Raw genomic sequence first — 22,134 nt, 5'->3', positions numbered from 1 at the left:
ATTTCTAGTCATCTTTGCAGTAATCATTAGTGAATAAAGAACAGATTTACAAGTATATAGCAGGGCATCTCGGTTCAACACAAAACTATTACAAGTTTTAGGTCAATACATGTTTATAAGACACTACTAACACTTAAAGGAATTAAATAAAATGCCAAAACTTGGAAAGCAAATAAAGACAAGACAACTAAGAAGCATTTTCCACCATTTACTCTTGTTATCAAAAATAGTTCAACTCTTCTTGCAAAACAAAAACAAAATAGTACATACTGGACACATACATCACATTTTTCTTCCTATGGCTTTAGCCCACCCCCACCCCACCAAGAGACCAAAAAAAAAAAAAAAAAAAAAAAGGCCCAACAACAACAAAAACAACTCTACCTGACCACATTCACAGAAAATGACACCAAGGTACACTACAAAACAGAAGGAGGTGTCATCTGCTCTGTGTCCAAAGGTTTCAGGTTGCTTCTTGATGTCTTGTATTAATAAGTGAGTAACCATCATTGAACATGCTGTGTGCCAAATCAAAACATTACTTCAACGCATCAGATCTTAGTAGAGATGGTGAACGTAGTAGAAATTGGAACTTTTCCAGCAGTATGTTTCTTTAAGCACTGTCAAAGCAACTTCTTTTAAATCATAAGGTTGTTTCTTTACACCTAGTCAGTCCTTGTTTTACTTGGGTCTGTGCTTTCAAGCAACTGACTAGATTTCCCTTCAACAGAATGTTTGTCTTCCCCATAAAAACTAAAAAGGAAAGAAATACATTTAAACTGAAACACAGTTTGTGCTTTACATGCAGAAGAGCATTCTAAAGAAAATCCCCCTAACTTCAAACCTACCTAAATGCAAAGGCTTCATAAAAGAAATTTTTATTAGACCTCAATAAAGAAGTCTTCATAATGAATAGCACCCTTAAAAAAAAAAAATAGGAGCATATTCAAAATAAAGTAGGTGGCAAACAAAAAATGAAGATTGATGAGCCAATGACGATAAATATATATAAATCTGGTTGTGGGGCTTTATTCTCAAATTATTTTAAATCCCAATTTCTAAATAAAATCTAATTTTAAAAACTGTGTCACATACTAGTCTAGATTCAGTTAAAACTGTTCATTTATCCAATTACAACATTGCTCCAAGTGAAAGATTTATAATTTTTCCCCAGAAATGAGTCAGACTAAACTAAGAAGGGAGCTCAACTCTTTCTCATAAAAGAGTTTTGTAGCATAGACAACTAAATTTTGCAGTCTGACAAATTTCAGTTTGTTCACTTTTTTTTAAAAGGACCGATTTCTTAAACATTCTAACGAGAGGCAATTTTTCTTTCATAATACTGCTGATTTAAGAACTGCTACATACACCAGTAGCCAATTTTCATGATCAGAAATGGTACTGTGTCAGCACAAAGATTGAGCTGGATACATCAGCTTTTCAACAGGAGTCAATGTTGCATCTGAAAGCAACCTTAAATTAACCTCCTGAATAAACTAATAGCTACTCTGCCACAAAAAATTAGCACAATCTTTATGGACTACATACCACTTCCTTACATTTAATCATAAACTTTGATTATGCACAAAGCATGACCATAAACAATGAGGTTAATGTATTATTTTCCTTGCCAAAGTTCATTTTGTATAAATCAGTTGCATCAGCATTTGTTCTCAAACTATGAGGTTCTGTAAGAACTAAGGACATACAGTTGTAGGGTTACTCCTCCATTATCTGCAAACTATTTCCCCGACACTAACACATATAACTTAGCAATGAAAACACTTGATACAAGTGACCTATATGCAGGAGCTCCGGCAAGTTAAACCAACAGAACCATAGCTGCCGTAAAACTAGCTATTTCCCTACCAGAGGTAGGTTTAAAGACCCACTGATTTAACAGTCGAATCTCATGTCTATAGCTTCATCCAAACTTTTATCATCATGAGTACTGGCAGCTAAAAACGTCGTTACTGGGGACCCTGTGACATTAATTACACTGGTGCTGGTACTAGCATTCCGCACAGCAATGCTAGTTACATTAATGCCCAAAGTGAGCCTGGTCTGCTCCAAGGCCTTTTCTGGCACAGCAAATGCCTCCAGCTTCTTCTCCCCATTGGCCATATAGGAGTTTTGGCAGCCACGACATATACAATCTAAGCAGGCTTTGCGGTTAGAGTAGCAAGGGCAGCGTTGGCCACGGCATGTAAGAACACTTGGATTTTGAGTAGCACGTCCACATTTACACCCTTTCTTTTCCTGGGGCTTTTTGTACACAGTCTTGGTAGGACTTCCTGGCATAAAATGATGAGTAGGAATCTTTTCCTTTACTGCTTTGTCTTTTTTTAGAATACCTGGTTTGGTTTTAGAATGAGATTTCTTAGATCCATGTTCATGACTCTTTTTCATGCTTTTAGTAGACAAAAGTACAGTTTTGCTGATTTTGGGTGTTGTGCCTCCATTGGGAACAGTTGCTATTGGTTGAAGAGAAATTTTGCTCTCACGTTTCACTGTCACAGGAGCAGAGGCCCCTAATGTTGGGCCTCGGATTATGGTAGAGATTGGAAGTGGCTGAACTTTCTCACTGTCGCTTTCTGATCTGGACCGTTTTCTATTCAATTTTGCTGCCTTCGGAGTTGCTGCTGTACATGACAAACCATGAAGTGCTGGGCTAGCAGACATAAAGACATTATGGCTAAGAGACTGGGAAGAAAGCTGCAAAAAAGGCCCATTGGATACAGTAGCTTCCAAGTTTGGCTGCAAATTAGGACAACAAACTTCTGTATTTGAAACAGTTTCTAAGCTGCGGAGTACTTCTTCAACACTCAGTAACAGAGAGTCACCAGGTTTTATATCTTCACTGAAACTGCAGATATCAATGCCAGTGGAGCACAAGTCAGAGGCTACTGTGTCGCAGACAGGTGGCAGGCTATCAGATAGATCCTCAGTTTTTATGTCAACAGTATTACAAACATCAATCGTATTTGAATGTTCAGGTGAAGGAATATTTATACCAAATCTATCTATTGAAAGCCCATTATAAGTAGGTAAACCATTGATAACAGAACTGCCAATAGCAATGCTTAGGGTACTTTCAGACATTGGAGATAAACTAGCTTGAGGATCAGTTGTAGGTTCTGAAGTTGAAGGTAAAGGGGAATGTGTCAAACACAAAGTAAAGGATGAATCGGAGGGTTTTTCTGTCTCCTCACAAAACAATGACCCATCATTAAGCAAAGCCAAAATATCCGAAGAACAGTCGACTGCTTCTATTATATCCCGTGCAAGTGTAGTCTGTGTTATATATTCACATAGCTTTTTGTAGCAATTCACTAGAATGCTTAACTGCTTGTTTTCCTCAAACTGTTCATAGTCTTTGCACCAGCTACATGAAGGTTTCATCATCATTTTCTTGCCTTTACACGTTTTGCAGACATAGTGTTGGCAGGTGGAGTTGGTAGGTGCAATAGGATCTTGCAGCAAATGTCCTAAAGGGAAGGAAGAAAGCAAAAATTTTGTGAAATAAATGTATAGTTCTTGTATAAGAATTAAGATATTAATCTATTAAAATTTATAAGAGTTTAATTCATAAGACAACAAAAAATGTATCTTACAAGAAATGAAAAAGTACTAATGGTTCACTTCGTTTCCATGCCATATTCCTCATTGCTTAATATCAAATCAGAATATTCCTTGATTCTGTGCCTTTCCTCCAAACAATAAGATCTAGTCCTAGTTCCCTTTGTCATATTCTTCTCTCCAAAGGCTACTGAAGTTAGCCAGGCATGGTGGGACCTGGCTATAATCCCCAACATTCTAAAAGGCTGAGGCAGGAGGATTACAAAGTCAAGTGCTACTATGGGCACTTTAGCAAAAAAGGGGGCCACGGAGATGGCTCAACAGAATAAGCGCTTGCCTGGCAAGCGCAAGTGTCTGAGTTCAATCCCCGGTTCTGCAAAAAAAAAAAGGAGGAGGAAGAAGAAGCAGCAGCATCTTGTACAGCAATTAACCACTAACAAGAATATATGCAGTGTGTTATTTGTTGAAACTGTACTTCCAATTTGATTTGAAACTGTCTCATTGCTGTTTATCAATAAAATTTTGAAAAAAGAAGAAGAAGAAGAAGAAGAAGAAGAAGAAGAAGAAGAAGAAGAAGAAGAAGAAGAAGCAGCAGCAGCAGCAGCAGCAGCAGCAGCAAACAGTTCAGCAGCCTGCCTGGCAAGCTCAAGATCCTGAGTTCAATTCCCAGTAACATATGCTGCCCCCCACAAAAAAAGCAAAAAAACAAAATGGAGAAATATTTTTTCTTTTTTTTAGAATGAATTATAGGAAAATTACATAACTCTAGACTCCAATTCTTAGGACATAATTCAAAATAATCAGTTCATTAAAAAAAAGTATGGCAAAGTAGTTTAACAGTGAACGTTGCCCCTCAATTTGAGACAACTCCCAAATTATACATGATCTATGAGTACAAGCCAGTAAAAGGAAAGCAACTAAATCCAATCACCATTTCTGTATCTCTTTTCTCATAAATCAAACAATGCCTGGACCACACAAAAACTGGAATTCAAGAAAAAGGAATCAGGAAAATTTCCCATTAAAGGAACTTATAGTAATTCATAAGTAATACATCACAAGGAAAATTAGAAAACATTTTCTTAGTAAAAATGAAAACATAACAAAATTGTGGGAATTCCGCTAACACTGTTTTAAGGAGAAATGTTAGCTTCAAAGACCTGTATTGAGCTAGTATGATAGCATGCAAGTGTAGCCCCATATCTGAGAAACTGAAGGTGAAGGATCACCAGACTTTAGGAGTTAAGGCCAGTCCGGGCAACATAGGAAGACTTGTGTGTCTTAAACTCTGTATCAGAAAATGAAGTCTCATTTCAATAACCTTACATTTGTAGTTATAAGAGGAAAAGAACAAACTAAACTCAAACTAGGGATAAATGCAAATAAAGAAAAACCAGTTGTAGTAATACAAACCTATAATCCAAACACACTGTGAGAAGCTTAAGCAAGAAAATAAAAAATTTAAGTCTAGGCTGGACAATTTAGAGAATCCACTTTAAAAAAAAACTGGGGCCTGGGGAGATAGCTCGGCAATAGTCTACGATGTGCCTGGCAAGCACAAAGACCCAGGCTTGATCCCTGGTACCACATGCTATGCTGCCGTCATGCCAGCAACCAAAACAGGGCATGGGGGCACATGCCTATTAATCTCAGCACTGGGAGACTGTGACAGGAGGACTATTATGAGTCCCAGCTGCGTAGCAAGACCCTGTACCAAATAAATACCATTGTTTAAGGTCTGATAACACACCCCCACCACACACGGGGTGGGGGTGGGGAGGGAGACCAAAGCTCCCCATGAAGACACAAACAAAAATCTGTAACAGTAAGCAGAATCCAGGAACATATCATGCATTCTTTTTGTTTCTGTGAATCAGGGTCTCACTCTGTAATGTAGGCTGACCTGGAACTAGCTTTACTTAGCCCACACGGGCCTCGAACTCAACAGCAATCCTCCTGCCTCTGCCTCCAAAGTGCTGGGATTACAGGCATGTACCTGAGCCTTCATTCATATTAAAAAGAAAATTAAACTAGGATATACAGCTAACATCATATTTAAAAGATAAAATACTGAACATCAAGAACAAGGAAAGCATACACTTTTAGCCACTTCTATTCAAAGTAGCAATTGAGATTTTTGGTTAAGGTTCAATAAAGAACCCGCATTCAGACTGAAAAGAAAGACATAAAACTATGTTAAGTAACAGATTATGACTCCTATATATAGAAAAACTCCAAGAAATTCACACACAAAACTACCAGAACCAATAAAGAGTGTAGCACAGACATAGCACAAATTTATTATTTATTAATTTTAGATTTCTATATATTAGCAATCCACACTCAGAAATTAACTTTTAGAAAACCTAGTCATAATAGCATCAACAATGTATTTTAAACACAGAAAAGTCAAGAGTACAAGATTTCTATATTCACAACTAATAAACACTGATGAAAGAGTATCTGAAGGTACATATGATGCTCTTGGATTAGAAGACTCAGTGTTATCATGATGGCATTTTTCCCAAGTCAATCTGTAAAATCAATGAGCTCCCATGTAGCCTTTTTTTTTTTTAAGACTACCAACAGGCTGACTATAAAATTCACATGGACTCTTGCAGGATCTAAGACACCAATTTTGAAAAATAAAGGTGAAGGATTTTTAATAAAGTCACAATTAATCAAGACAGTGTAATAACTACAAACAAGCAGGCATACAGAATCAGAGGACAGAACAGAGAGTCCAGAAACCAATTCCCACATTTATGACTATAACTGGTTTTTGAGACAAAGGTGCCCAGAGAATTTATTGGCTAAAGGTGAAGTGTGTGTGTGTATTTATATTTATATTTTTGGTACTAGGAATTGAACTCAGAGAAGACCTTGTGCTTGTCAGGCACGCACTGTGCCATCGGGTGGGTGGGTGGGTGTGTGTCTCTGGCCCAAAGTAGAGGTATACTATGTGAGACAATTTGTGTGTGTGTGCGTGTCTGTCTCTGTCTGTCTGTCTGTCTCTCTCTCTCTCTCTCTGGCCCAAAGTATACTATGTGAGACAATTTAACATCCAAGTGCTTTTTAACAATATTTTTCACAAATTCAGACCCTTTCTTTACAACATATACATGAATTAACTAAAAAATACAATCACAAGAGTCAATGTCAGAAGTAAATCTCGCAAATTTTCATTGTTTCAGACATGGCCAAGTGCTCTTAGATATGACATCAAATTCGTAATTCACACAATAATTTCCTCAAAATTAAAAACTTGCACTTCTAAATTTCTGCTTAATAAACTTCTTTAGAAGGGAAATGGGGGAGCAGGGATACACTAGGAAAAATAGTTACAAACCACATACCTGATAGAGGACTATAACCATGATACAAACAAACAAAGGGATGATAATTATCATCAAAATTAAGACATTGAAATTCTGCAAAATAAACCCAGGAAAAAGGGAGTGATGGAAAATAATAATGTGAAGTATAACATTCATGTACACATCTACCAAAATGAAAAGCCTAGTAATCTGTATAACCAATATGCAACAAAAAAAATATGGGAAGAAAGTAGCAGTAAGCATTGCTGCTATTCTTTACATCACATGGTCATTTAATAAATATGAAGGTAACATTTGAAAGAAAAAACTCCCTACAAATCAACAAGACAGTCCCATCTGAAAAGCAGGCAATGATGTGACTATTTTGCTAAAGAAAACAAATGGCTTCTATGTGCATAAAAATATGCTATACACCTACTAGAATAAATTGGCAACACCAGGAGCTGGTAAAAATGTGGAGAACTTGAAACACTGTACATCACTGGTAAAATGTAAAAGGGTACTATCACATTGTAAAGCATACTGATTACGCTTTAAAAAGTGAAGAATAATTTACCATTCAATCCAGCAATTTCCTAGAGATGAAAATTTAGGTTCATACACAGATGTCTGTAAATGTACAGAAGCAACATTATTCATAAAAGCAAAAATTAGATACAATCCAGAAATCTATTAATTGGTAAATGGATAAACATTTTTTTTTATTCTTTTTTTTTTTTTTTTTTTTTTTGGGGGGGGGTGGAACCAGGGATTGAACTCAGGCCCTTGCACTTGCCAGGGAAGCGCTTATTCCACTGAGCCATCTCCCTGGCTCCATGGATTAAAAAAAGCAGAATATTCATACAATAGAATATTGTTCAACAACATGGATGCACTTCAAATACTTGCAAATCAAAAAACACAAGAATACTGGGGGCTAGTGAGATGGCTCAGTGGTCTAAAGCACCTACTGAAAAAAAAAAAACAAGCTTAGCAAAGCACAGGGACCACGGTTCAATCCCCCAGCACCACATGCCAGACAACCCCGCCCCCTGGTGGACTGAGCTGGCCACACAGACACACACACACACACACAAATAAATAAAATTAAAAAAAAAAAAAAAAGACACAAGAATAGATAATCCCATTTATATAAAATGTCCAAATATGACAGAAAAAGAATTGGGGCTGGCGAGAGAACTCAGAGGACTAAGTGCCTGCTTAGGAAAGCGCAGGGACCAGGGTTCGATTCCTGGCACCACATGCCACGCTGGCCCTCCCCCAGGTTCACAGAGCCAGCCACCAGAGACCAGGTGTGGTAGAGCATGCCTGTAATCCCAGCCAGCTGGGAAGGCTGAAAAAGGAGAATCAGTACAAGTCCAAGCTGCATAGTGAGACCCTATACCAGATACATTTAAATACACACACACACACACACACACACGCATACACACACAATCAGTGGTTGCTTAGGGCTAATAGTAGAAGCAGGAATTAATGGAAAATGTATACAGGGGATATAGCTCACCAGCATAAGCACCTGCCTGGTAAACTCAAGGTCCCAAGTTCAATCCCCAGTACTACAAAACAAAAAGAGAAAGACAGAAAGAGAAAAGAAGAAAAAAATGTGTATAATGGATGTACTTTTGGTGTTTTATTTATTTTGCAGTACTGTAACTCAGGACCTTAGCAAGCACTTATTCTACTGAGCTATCTCCCCAGTCCTTTGACAAGTTTTTTTGTTGTTGGGTTTTTTTTTCATTTGAAGGAAGAGTCTACAAGATGTTCAGGGTCTCACTAATAGATCAGACTTGCAGTGATTCTCCTGTTTACAGCCTCCCAAGAGCTGGGATTAAAGGTACTTGTCAACACACCCAGTCACAACTGCCATCTCAATGCGCCCTGGGGGTGGGGCCGGCACAGCAGGGACTGAACCCCCAGCCCCTGCGCCTGCTTGCAGGTGCTTTAATCTGCTCAGCTATTTGGCCAGCCCTTGGATGTACATGTGAAATGATGAAAATGTTGTAAAATCTGACTGTGGTAATGGTTACATGATACTAAAATTTACAAAATACAAATTTAGGACATTAATAGGTATAAACTCCAACTTTGTGCCCAGTAACAATGCAAGAATCCCCTAAAAAGTATCTTCAACATATCTAAGGAAGAGAGCAGGAGTATCTTCAATGCATATATAATAATATACCTCTTAAAGAGATGAACATATTCTGAGAAACTTCCCAAAATGAATTGTCACTGTACAAACATCACAGAGTGTACCTCCATTAGCAGAGATGATGTAGTCCAATGGTAGCAAACCTATGGCATACATGCCATACCAGATTGTTTGTACCATCAAAAATTCTAAATGGTTCACCATCACTGACATAATCCAATCACTCAATGTTGCCTGTTGATGCAATCGAGATACAATAAATACAGTTACATATGAGGCTGCTGCCAGTGTAATATGGTATGTTTTACAGTAAGCCTTTTTAATAAGTAAAAGGGAATACAAGTAATCTAAAATAATGATCAACTATAACAGATACATAGCCATTTGACTTCTCTTGTGGATTCCTTCCTGTCCCCAGTACTACAAATAGGACCCAGAGCTTTCACTGAGCTAGCTGTACCCCAACCCTTTTGGTTTTTGAAACAGTCTCCTTAAATACCCCAAGAGTATTCAAGCTTATGATCCTCCTCCCTCAGCCTCTAAAAGTGCTAAGATTACTTACAACCAAGAATCTTTTATTAAGTTTTATGTAGTGTACACTATTTTCTTCTTTTGAGATAGGGTCTAACTATGTAGCTCAGTCTGGCCTTGCATTCAAGATCCATCTGCCTCATTCTCCCAAATGCTGGGATCACAAGCATGTACCAACATGCCCAACTCTATGCTGTGCCTAACTGTATACATATGTTGTTTTATGACTGGCAGCACAATAAATTCGCTTACACCAGCAAACACTTAAGTAATTTCACATAGGGCTTATTTAGCTCCATTATAATCTTATGAGATTACCACTGTGAGATCCATCACTGATGAAACTACTGCTATGCAGCACATGTTTCTGTAATGAAGCATAAACCTTAAGGTTAAAAAAAAAAAGATTACTTATTGGGAGAAGAGAAGGAACAAAGTGAAATGAACAGGACAGGAGAAGACAGTATACTGAGTTTATTATTTTTATAAATTTAACTTTCATTTTTTTTTAATTTTTATTTATTTGTGTGTGTGTGTGTGTGTGTGTGTGTGTGTGTGTGTGTGTGTGTGGGGCCAGCTCAGCCCACCAGGGGGCGAGGCTGGCTGGCATGTGGTGCTGGGGATTGAACCGCGGTCCCTGTGCTTTGCTAAACTTGTTCTAAGTAGGTGCTTTAGACCACTGAGCCATCTCACCAGCCCTAAATTTAACTTTCAAAGCAGAGCCATCAAGATAGCTCAGCAGGGGGCCTGGCTGTAGCTCAGTTCTTTAAGTGGCTGTTTCCACAAAGCTGTCAGCCTCAGGTTGCTGTAGTTCGATTCCCATAACACTCCAGCCAGCCAAACCACGCCTGAGGGCATTCAGAGAAAAAAAAAAAACCTTATTCCATTTAACTGAGCCAGCCACCGAGTCCCAGCGTGGTGGCGCACGCCTGTAACCCCAGCGCAGAGGAGGCTGAAAACAGGAGGATCACTACGAGTCCGAGCCGTGTAGTGAGACCCTGTAGCAAACACATAAAATGAAAGAAAACCTTCCAGAACTGCTTCAGAAAGTGGCACAAGCAATGGGATGAGTGGGTCCAAAGAGGAGCACAGCAGGATGAGAGGCAATACTAGTCTACATCTTACTGCAGTAAATTTCGTTTGCACACACATTTTTTGATTATATTTCATATCAAATTAAACATTTTCTTGATGTGGGAAAAAAAAAAAAAAAGATAGCTCAGCAGACTAAGCACTTGCTTAGGTAAGCGCAGGGGCCAAGGTGCAATCCCTGGCACCACATGCTGTGGTAGCTCTGCTCCCGGGTGCACTGAACCAGAACAGAGTCCAGGCATGGTGGCACACACCTGTAATCCCAACACTAGGGAGGCTAAAAACAGGATTATGAGTCTGAGCTGCATGATGAGATCATCAATGCAGGCAGGCGGGCGGGCGGGTGGGCATGGGCACAGGCACGGGCACGCGCGCACGCACACGCACACGCACACACACACACCCCAAAGCAAAATAAAAACTTTCAAAGCATGTAAACATTTTATTTTATTCTATAACTCCAGGGAGGGGGACAGTGTCCCTAGCTTCTTTAAAAATTAATTTTGAGACTGGGCCTCCCTTACGTGGATGAATTTCTCAGGCTACACTTGAACTTACCATCATCCGGCCTCCACCACCACACCCAACTATAACAAAAATTTTTAAGGAAATCTCTAATAAGTAAAAGCATCCAGGTGTGGTCATGCATTCCTGTAATCTCAAAATTTAAAAAAAAAAAAAAAAAAAATTTAAAGGGCAAGGACATACCTCAACATAAATGCACTGGATTCAATTCCTAGTATGGACAATAAATAAACATTTTTAAATTTTTTCAAATGTCTCTTATTCTACAAAATAAAACAAAAAGGCAATCTGAGTCAAGGGGAAAATACATCTCACTGGTAAGACTACTCTAAAAAATGGTGAGTACTTGAAGGTTTATGTTAGTTTAGGTCATGTTCCAAAAAAAAGACTTCAGATTTTACAAATTTGTAATTCAGGGGCCAGGGAGATGGCTCAGTAGAATAAGTGCTTCCCTAGCAGGCGCAAGGGTCTGAGTTCAATCCCCGGTTCCGCAAAAAAAAAAAAAAGAAAGAAAATTGTAATTCATAACAAAACTCTCTATTATTTGAATCAATCTATACTATTTCACATAAATTATTCTAGTTGACTAAAACAAGTAGTCTTCTCAACTACATAAATGATACATTGAAACAAATGGTGTGAAACTGATTCTTAAAAAGCTCTTTTCTCTTTGCAGTGCTAGACACTGGACCCAGAGCCCATATACAGTAGGGAAAAGCCTCTACCACTGAGCTACCACACATCTGCAGCCCTTTAATTTTATAAAAGGCATAATCAAAAGCTACAATGAATGTTTTTTTGCTTTATTACAGGGAAAGACATATTGGCACTAATATACCTCACTTTGAATACACTCATCCCAATCTTCTTGCCACATTCTGAAGCTGTTCTGGAAGTCATTTTATGTAAATGTTTCTACACACTGTAATAGAACATGATGAATACAATACCTAGTTATTCAATGGAAAGACAGGATCATAAAAACATCCCAGTGTCTCATCCACTTTATTCACTTCATTTGGCATTGTGACTTTTGACTCTTCCCAAAAGTAAAAATATCCTTGAAAAGTAAATGTTTTTCATCTACTCAGAACACAGAAACAACTACAACAATACAACACCAACAAGGACTTCCAGAACTGCTTTAGAGAGTAGCAAGAAACAGCTGGGTGTGGGAGTGCACACCTCTAATCTCAGCTCTCCGGGCTAAGACAGTACTATCATGAGTTCAAGGCCAACCTAAACTATACTGTCAATGCACTGTCTCAAAATAATAAAAAGCAATGAAATAAGTGTAACTAGGGGGAATATTCAGAGGAAGATTATAGCGACTTTTAATGTAATAATTTCATTTAAATCTATATTTTTTCAATCATAGCTTGTACATCCACAACCCTTTTTAAATTTTATACCTGACAAAAAGGGCTGGCTAGATAGCTCTGCAGATTGAAGAGCCTGCTTAGGCAGATGCAGGGACCAGGTTCGATCCTGGCATGGCATGCTGGCCCCACCCCTGGGGCAAGCTGAGAAGGTAATGGAAAATGGGCACGTTGGCACACACCTGTAATCCCAGCTCTTGGAAGGATGAAAACAGGAGAATCACTAAGAGTCCAATCTGTGTAATGAGACCCTATACTAAAATACCAAAAAAAAAAGTGATAGTCTCATTAAATTGTCCAGGTTGGCCTCAAACCTACAAACTCCCTACTTCAGTTTCTTAGGCAAGAGGATATATCACATCTTAATACTGTACTACAGAAAGATGCCAAAAGAATCACTGCTAGCCAGCATGAAAATATAACAGGACAGAGAGACAGAGAGAGAACGAATATGGGGGAAGGAAGGAAAGAAAGAAGGGAGGGCAAGTGGACAGACAAGCTTCAAATCAGGTATCCTATCTATACACAAGAAATGCAAAACAAAAAAAAAGAAATGCACACTTCACAGCATATAACAGGATGGTACTTCTAACTACAGAGCTGATTTCAATTTGAAGAACTGCTAATTCACTCAAAATGCTATTTGAAAAGGTCAGCATAAAAGCCATGTAGATAACTCAGTGGTCTAAGCGCCTGACTAGCCAAACGCAAGGACCTGGGGTTTGATTCCCAGTACTGCATGTCATGCCAACCCTGCCTGGGCACACCAAGCTAGCCACCAAAACCAGGTGTGGTGGCACATGTCTGTAATCTCAGCACTGAGGAGGCTCAAACAGGATTACACTGTTGAGTCCAAACTGCGTAGTGAGACCCTGTACCAAATACACTAATAAAATATGAATTTTTTAAAATACTATTTTGTTGTTGTACAGATTACCAAGTAAATTATGTCTTACTATGAAAGCACAAGATTTTTTTATTCTCTAACCATCTAATATTTAATCCCATGAATATCGTGACCAAATTACTAGAAATTAAATGGTGGGTGAGTAGGAGTACAAGAAAAAACATGAGAATGGCTCGTCTGTTTATTAGCAAAATTTGTTAATAACAAATAAATTAAAATGTAACTTGCATAAATTAGGTATGTTCTTTTTTTTCTGTATTTTAGGGAAGGGTCTACATCAGTCTCACTATAGATCATACTCGGTGATTCTCCTATTTACAGGTTCCCAAGTGCTGGGATTACAGGTGTGCTCCACCACGCCCAGTCTCAATCTCTGTCTCAGCCAGGGCGGGGCAAGCTCCGCAGGCCTGGGGTCAGGCACCAGGATCGCAACCCCCCCTCCCCCGCCTCAGCATCTGTGGTGCTTTAATCCGCTGAGCTATTTGGATGGCCCAAATATAGGAGCAGGGTCTTTTTTTCTTTCAGTACCAGGATTCAAACTCAAGACCTTGAGCTTGCCAGGTAGGTACTTATGCCACTAAACTATATCGCCAGGGCAATTAGATATGAACAATGAGACTTTAAAAAAAAAAAAAAAGGATGAATTAAAGTATCTCAATGGCTTAATTTTAGCTTTGATAAAAGCACATCATATAACCAAAAAAGATAAAAAGTGGGCCTGGTGGCACACAGCTGGAAGTCCAACACTTGGAAGGCTGAAGCAGGATCACAAGCTTAAGGGCAGCCTCAACTGCAAAATAAAAAGAAAAGCATCATATAATTCTAATTCACAGAACAAAAATAACATTTCTCAGAATCCTAACACTATATTTACCACCATTCCTTCTCCAGAATGCCTCCACTTGGCCATCCTTCAATCACGGCAAATACTACCAATAACCTCAAACAAGGGAAAAAGCTTCAAACATCATCTGTAGTCAAAATGACATGTGAGGATGTGAAAATTAACCAAGACTCAATGCCACTATCATAAAGAAAAAAAAAAAAAAAAAAGTTTCAGATACGGTGATACAAGGCTGTAATCACAGTTACTCAAGAGAAAAAGGCAGGAAGATTACAAGTTAGAGGTCAAAATGAATGATTAGCAAGACTGTCTCAAAAATAAAATATAAAAAGGACAGGCAATGTAACAGTGCTAGAATGCCTAATGCAAACAAACAAGATCATAGGTTCAACTGTTAGAATCATTAAGAACAAAATAAATGAAAGTAAGACATGCACAAAGGTAGGGGATGCTAATGATTAAACCATCCTACCATTTATTCAAGAAGCAATCTTGGAGATGAAAATTTTAAATGATCAAAGATATCCACAAGATTTAAATGAATCTTAGAACATTAAGGAAAATCTTTGGAGAGGAAAAAAAAATCAATTTCTGTAAAAATATCTCCAGTTTCACCAAAATAATAATCAGGAAAAATTAACGCAGTCCTGAACAGAAAGACTATAAAACATGTAGCATCCTACAAAAAACATGAAGCAGGTTTTGCTTCTGCTAATAAATGCAATATTAAACCAAAAAGATCACAAAAAACACCTTTTCTAAACTGAGCACGGCAGTGCACCCCATATTCCAGCATTCTGAGAACATGAGGCAGGAGGACTGCAAATTGGGAGCCCAACCTGGACAATTTACCAACACCCCATCTCAAAAATAAATAAAGCACTTCCAAGTAATAACTCAATAAAATATGCTTTTCATCACAGCCTAAAACTGCCTGCCAACCAATGGACCCACACTTTTCAAAAACAATCAGAAAATACAGAGCTACTAGAGGGCTGGGGAGATAGCTCTGGGGTCTAAGCACCTGCCTGGCAAGCACAAGGACCGGGGTTGGATCATGGTACCACATGCTTTGCTGGCCAGCCACTAAAACAGGGCATGGCACACATGCCTGTAATATCCCAGAACTAAGGAGGAGGATCACTACAAGCCTGAGCTACATAGTAAGACCCTGTACCAAATAAGTACGTTAAAAATAAAGAACTACTAGAGTATGGTGGCACAAAACCATAAAATTCTGGCACTCGGGAGGCTAAGGCCAGAAAGATTACAAGTTCTAGCCCACTCTGGGTTACATGAGTTCAAAGGCAGCCTGGACTATATAGTGAGACTCTCAAAAAATAAACAGACAAAAGGATGAAAAACTAAAGGTGTCAAAAACATTATTTGCAAAATAAAATATTCGTAAGATTTTAATTTTTACTAAAGCAAGTAATGAGGGAGCGCTGTGATAGAAACTGGACAGAAAGCCTCATGAATGCTAGGCAAGTACTCTACCACTCAGCTATACCTCTGGCCCCATAAATAAATTTATGGAAAAAGTTACTAAGTTGGCTATCTTCAAATACTAAAACAGAAAAGTTTCCTAGATTCACTTACACTGCTGATTTTAAGCCAATTTCCTGTGCAATCACTGCTGCACTCTCTAGATTGCACCTCCTTTTCATCTGCCATTCCTTTCTAAATACCAGATAACTTTATTGACCATCTTAAGTATACCAACAGTCACAAGTACAAAAAAGAAAACACAGGAGGAAAAAAGAAACACAAGCTTTAGTAACAACAAGAACTTTGTCAACCACATTGTTGTGATGCTCTTGGACTTCAAATATGACAAAACATTTGACTGGATAATGACAAGTAGCACATTAAATCATGGAGAGGCATTCTCAAATGCTGAAGAGAGAAAATTCTCAAAGTGTTTTCAGGAATGTAGCCTACGACTCTTAATAAAAGGGTTTTTTTGTTTTTTTTTTTTTAAATAAAGACTCGAACTAACCACATCTGTTTGAGTATCTTTCCATTTTCTGTAGTATGACCAAAAGACTAAAACCTGGGGCCAGGGAGATAGCTCAGTGGCACAGCACCTGCCTAGCAAGTGGAAGGTTTTGAGTTCAATCTCCAATGTAAAAAAAAAAAAAAAAAAGATAAAATCCTTTTTCATATTTTAAAACATCCCAATTAAGAAAAGCCAAGTAACTGGGGAGATAGCTCCACAGCTTAAGCACTTGCCTGGCAAGTGCAAGGTCCTGAAATCCCCGGTACTGCATGCCCTGCTGGCAGTGAACCAGGCATGGTGGCCCACACCTGCAATCCCTGCACTAGTGAGGCTGAGAGAGGAGGATCACTATGAGTTTGAACTGAGTAGAGAGACTATGTATCAAAAACAAAAATAAAATTAAAAAGAAAAAGCCAAACAAAAATGTGAGCCACATGGGGCGTGGTAGCACATGCCTGTAATCCCAGCACTCACTAGGCTGAGGCCAGGAGGATCAGGGTTAGTTCCAGGCCAGCAGGAGCTACATAAGCACCGAGTTCAAGGTCAGCTTGCACTACCACAGTGAGAACTTGCCTTAAAGATCTCCAATGAAGTAGGGGTGAGGGAAGACAAAAAAGAGGAAGAGGGCCAGAGAGATAGCTCAGTAGAATAAGCACTTGCCTGGCAAGCACAAGGTCCTAAATTCAATCCCCAATACCGCCAAAAAAAAAAAAAAAAGAGGAAGAACCCTTTATAAGGTTAATGAAAGTGGGGCAGCAGAACTTCTAATGATAATGAAGTACACAAAATCATTATTTTATTAAATTACATAATGTTATCACTCAACATTTACCTAAGTATCTCTTAAAAAGAGGCACATGTTATAAATAATACCTAGAAGTTTAGCCAAACTGTTTTGCTACAAATCAAAAGGAATTTGAAAGTGTTAAAAGTCAACTTTTTGGGGGCTGGTGAGATGGCTCAGTGGTCTAAAGCACCTATTTAGAACAAGCTTCACAAAGCACAGGGACCACGGTTCAATCCCCCAGCACGACATGCCAGCCATCTTCGCCCCCTGGTGGGCTGAGCTGGCCACACACACACACACACACACACACAAATAAATAAAATTCAAAAAAAAAAAGTCAACTTTTTGGAAATTCAAAATCTTTGGATACAGGTTAATGTATTGAGAGTTTATCAGAGTCTGCTCTTAGAATCATCATTTATATAAGGAAGATGCAAAGAAAGAACAAGTCAGGGTAGGTGTACTTGTGACAACAGCCTCATCAGACCCCACTGGTGCTCTGAAGCTGAAATAACTTTAGGATTGTCCAACACTGTGTCCAGGGAGTCAGGTCTTTAATGGACTAGCCTTTGAAAACAGACAATTCTCACAGGAAGGAGATGTGGCCTTGAGTGAGGTGGTATTCTACACCCAAGTCTAATTCCTGAAGTCTGACAACCCTGGCAGCATGCCCAATAGTTTTTTTTTTTTTTTAAAGTCAAGTCTTAAAATAGGGATTTGGATTGACACCAGAGTATAAACAAAAATCCATCATTTGTAGCTATCAAAATCCAGTATTTTTAGTAAGATAATGGTGTTCCTTTTTAAAGTAGCCTTGGTCTCCATTTCTTAAACTATGGCTACCTAGATAATTTATAGCACTAGAATTTCATGTTTCTAAAACTTCATGGGTAGATTTATAAAGGATAAATCAATGTCTTACAGTTAAATACTTTTAATTATTAAGGTAATAGGTGTATGAGTTATATTACTCTGTGTTGAAATTTTCTATAATGAAGTCCAATAAAAGCTGGGATATTTCCACTAAGCCTCAATTTTTTCATGCACCTTTACAGATTTACATATTCTCCCTCTCCAAGCCTCCTCCATCACAAGCACAAACAAAATCAATTACCACCCCCATTTCTTCCTCCCACCTGATAAAGCTTCCTATCCCTCTAAAGTTCTAGTCTCCCATTTCCCTTCTCTTAATTGTCCATATAATTTTTTCCACAGCTTCTCTCTTTTACCTTCAACTTTCCTTCTATAACAGATACTTATATGCTGAACTTTCCCCTCATGTTAGTCCCAAACTATATGGTCATTTCTGGATGATCACTCTTCCTTGAAATGTTCTCCCCAACAATATGGTCTCCTCCATAATCTTTACATCCTTCGCCACCCCTGCCTTGTATCAGTATTTCCTGTGCTTCTCGAATAGTGTCGGCTCTCATCACTTCACTCCAGTATTTCCTAGTCATCTTTAACTGGGTCACAGGCTCCTTTAAAAATTTGGTAATACACACAGGCACAGACACAATTGTTGCACAGAATCTTACTGAAATCATTAACTTTTTCCCTTTCTAAGGCATGTATATGGCACCATCCAAAATTTAAAAGTGCTTTACACACATTTTGTCTGGGGATTTTTGTTTATTGTTGTTTTGCTTTTGAGGTAGGATCCTGCTAAGTCAACAAGGCTAGTCTGAGCAATACTACTGCCTCTGCCTCCCAGAGTACTGAGATTTCAGGTGTGTGTCACCACGCCCAGCTACTATACACTCCCATGTGATGTGCCCATATGGCAGTTTTAACTATCATTTATAACCTAGAGGCTTCTAAACCTGTCTCCAACTCAAATCTTTTTCTCTCTCTCCTGACTTCAGATCCATATTATCTTCTGCCTACTCAGAATCTCATCTGTCTCGATAATTCAGAAAACTCAAGTTTAATATAAACAAATGAGTGTCTCCCCTAAAACCCCACTTTAAAAAAACTATTCTTCCTTTTACATTCCTTATTCTTCTGGATGCTGACACCATCAAAACAGATACCTTGAAACCATCTACATTCACCTTCAGCTCCATCCTACATTTAGTCTCTTTGCATATAGATTTCTTAAATCTGCCAATTCCACCCTTCAAGATTTTATACAAGGATTATACTTGCCTTAATTCAACCCTCATAGATTCTCACTTTGAATGTTGAATTTTTGGCTTCTCTCCCTTCCTCAACCTAAGTGTAATCAAGTGATCTTTCTAAAACACAACTATATACTGTACCTTTCTTTCCAAAACCCTTCAAGCAGGTTTTAAAATACTAAATCTTTGGTATGATATAGAAGGCCTCCTAGAATCCAGCCCCTAATCCACTCTCCCTATACACTCAAATCTCCAATTACTAAGCTTTAAAAAGAAAAAAAAAAAAAAAAACTTCTGGGGGTGGAGGGGTGGGAGAAAAAACTTCTACACTCCTGGGGGTGGGAGGAAGAAAAAAAATGAGAAAAGGAAAAATGGAAAAAGCTTTTGTAAATAAGGAGAGGAAGAAAAGGTGAACGGGGTGTAGGGGAATAGGGAAAAAAAAAAATCAAATTATGTCACATACAGGTACAAATTCCCTATAATGTGATCCTTATGTATACCTAAAATATATCAATAAACGTAATTTTTTAAAAAGTAAACAATGTGTATAAAAAAATTTCTATACTCCATTCTCCCCTTACCCTTAAAAGATAATATTGATAATCCCCTTAAAGATAATATTGAGCATTACAAAACATGCACAACTTATTTATTTCTCTGTTCTTCTTACAACAATGAATTATTCAATAATCAACTCAAAAACATAGATAACAGTAAGCAGGGAGATCATTTACAAGTGAGAAAGGGAACAAGAGATGGAAGGCGAAGAGACTGAATGGAGAAGTGATGATAAAGAGGACTGAAGGAAAAAAATTGAAAGAGCTTTAATAAATGAGAAGGAAAGCAAGAGTTGGAGGAAGCAGGGAGTAAGAGGAAAAGGGAATGAAAAGAATTAAAACGTGCTATGTACATTTACAACCCCCCATAACTGTATGCAGACACTGAGCTCCAACAACTCTACATAGGTTACATAATGACTTCAGTTTTTTAAAATTAATCTTAAAACCCAATGATGGCAAACCTTTTAGAGCTTTCAATGACACAAACAGCCCACTGCAGCACAGATGCCATAGGTTCACCACCACTAATTTGTACCACAGAACACTGTACTGTGTCATCTCATAAAACAGAGCCCAATAAATAACCAAGTTCAGCCCACAATAACAGTCCAAGAATGCACAATGTCAAAATTCTTAACTATACATATATATTATATACTCACATGTAATATACAGAGCTACATGCTAAACTCTTAAGACTGAGCTAGTTTCCATTTCAGAAAGTATTACTTGCAATATTCATATGTAAGATTGACTCATCTATGAAATGTTCTAGTAGGGCAATAAATTCACGCTGATAAATCCAACTATACCCTGATTACACCAGATTCTTTTCTGGTGGGAGCATAACTACAGTATTATTATCCATTCAACCAAGACTTAAGACTTCCTATACAAACAAGCTATATGAAAGTTATGTATTAGTTTGTTTTCTTTTGGTTTTTTTCTGAGACAGGGTCTCCCTATGTAGTATGGGCTGGCTTCGAACTTATTACGAAGACCAGGCTGGCCTGGAACTCACAGGAGATATAGACCACCACACCCAGGAAACATGCATTAGGAGTGGAAATACACACTTCTGTCAATAACAAGCCAGAGACAGGACCTGTGCAATAATCTTTTCATAATCTAACCCATTCTTCACTTTTTCCAAATGAAATTAGATCTCCATTTAATAAAACATCTGTCCTTCCTCCATCATTTAAGTAAATAATCACTGGGGAGCCTAGTCTGCCACTCTTGTCACTTAAGAAAGCATCTCTCAACTTTTTTTTCCATGTCTGATTTTACATACTAAAATTACACCTCAAATAAAGTTGCAAAAAGCTGGACGTGGCAGGATATGCCTGTAATCCCAGCACATGTTAAGCTGAAGAAAGAATCACTGTGAGTTAGGGACTATCCTAGGCTACAAAGTGAGCTCAAGGCCAGCCAGAACTTCATAGTGAAGTCCAGCAAGATAGCTCAGTGGACTAAAGTGCATTCTTATGCAAGTTTAGGGAAGTGCAGGGACTATGGTTCAATCACCAACACCACATGCCACACCAGCCCCACCCCCTGGGTGGACCGAGCTAGTCACAGAGTTTGGGCCTACTGGCATAAACCTGTAAACCCAGCACTGAGGAGGCTGAAAACAGGAGGACCACTAGAAGTCCGAGCTGCATAGTGAGACCCTGTAACAACCAAATACATTTTTAAAAAAGACCAAAAAAAAAAAAAAAAGTAAGACGCACAATATTTTCCTAATAACTAGCAAGATATCTTTTTTTTTCTTTTTTGGTGGTACAGGGATTGAACTCAGGACCTTGTGCCTGCTGGGCAAGCACTTATTCTACTGAGCTATTTCCCCAGTACCCAAGAATTTTTAGGGGGTTTGTTTTTGTTTTTTTTGCGGAACCGGGGATTGAACTCAGGTCCTTGTGCTTGCCAGGGAAGCATTTATTCCACTAAGCCATCTCCCCAGCTTTCTTTCTTTCCTTCTTTTCTTTTGTGGAACCGGGGATCAAACTTAGGACTTTGTGCTTGCCAAGCAAGCAATTATACTTCTAAGCTATCTCCCCAGCTCCAAGATATCTTCTTGACACAGTATACAGAAATAAGGGGCCAGGGAGATGGCTCAGTGAAATATGCGCTTCCCTGGCAAGCGCAAGGATCTGAGTTCAATCCCCGGTTCCGCCAAAAAAAAGAAAAAAAAAAAGTAAAGAAAGAAAGAAGTAATCTCTGAATTCAGCTAAAAACAAAAACGACTATACTATAAAAAATTCACATGTATCACTTCGCAAATATACACAAATAGATTAACTGTTCTTGGACAATTA

The 22,134-nt window shown here is 38.4% G+C and overlaps 1 protein-coding gene across 1 annotated transcript in view; it reads right to left on the bottom strand.

Moving 5' to 3' along the window:
- Positions 1–1,013: 1,013 nt before the first annotated feature.
- Msl2 (MSL complex subunit 2) overlaps positions 1,014–22,134 on the bottom strand; it is a 41,864-nt gene continuing 20,743 nt past the window's right edge. The window contains exon 2 of the mRNA XM_004624998.2: positions 1,014–3,488. Within this exon, the coding sequence (XP_004625055.1) occupies positions 1,897–3,488 (1,592 nt within the window). The 3' untranslated portion in view covers positions 1,014–1,896. The remainder of the gene's footprint in view (positions 3,489–22,134) is intronic.

Source organism: Octodon degus, unplaced genomic scaffold (genome assembly GCF_000260255.1).
Source record: "Octodon degus isolate 3935 unplaced genomic scaffold, OctDeg1.0 scaffold00008, whole genome shotgun sequence".
NCBI classification, from domain to species: Eukaryota; Metazoa; Chordata; class Mammalia; order Rodentia; family Octodontidae; genus Octodon; species Octodon degus.
The sequence above is the reverse complement of the archived record's forward strand: the minus strand, read 5'-3'. Positions and strand labels throughout refer to the sequence as shown.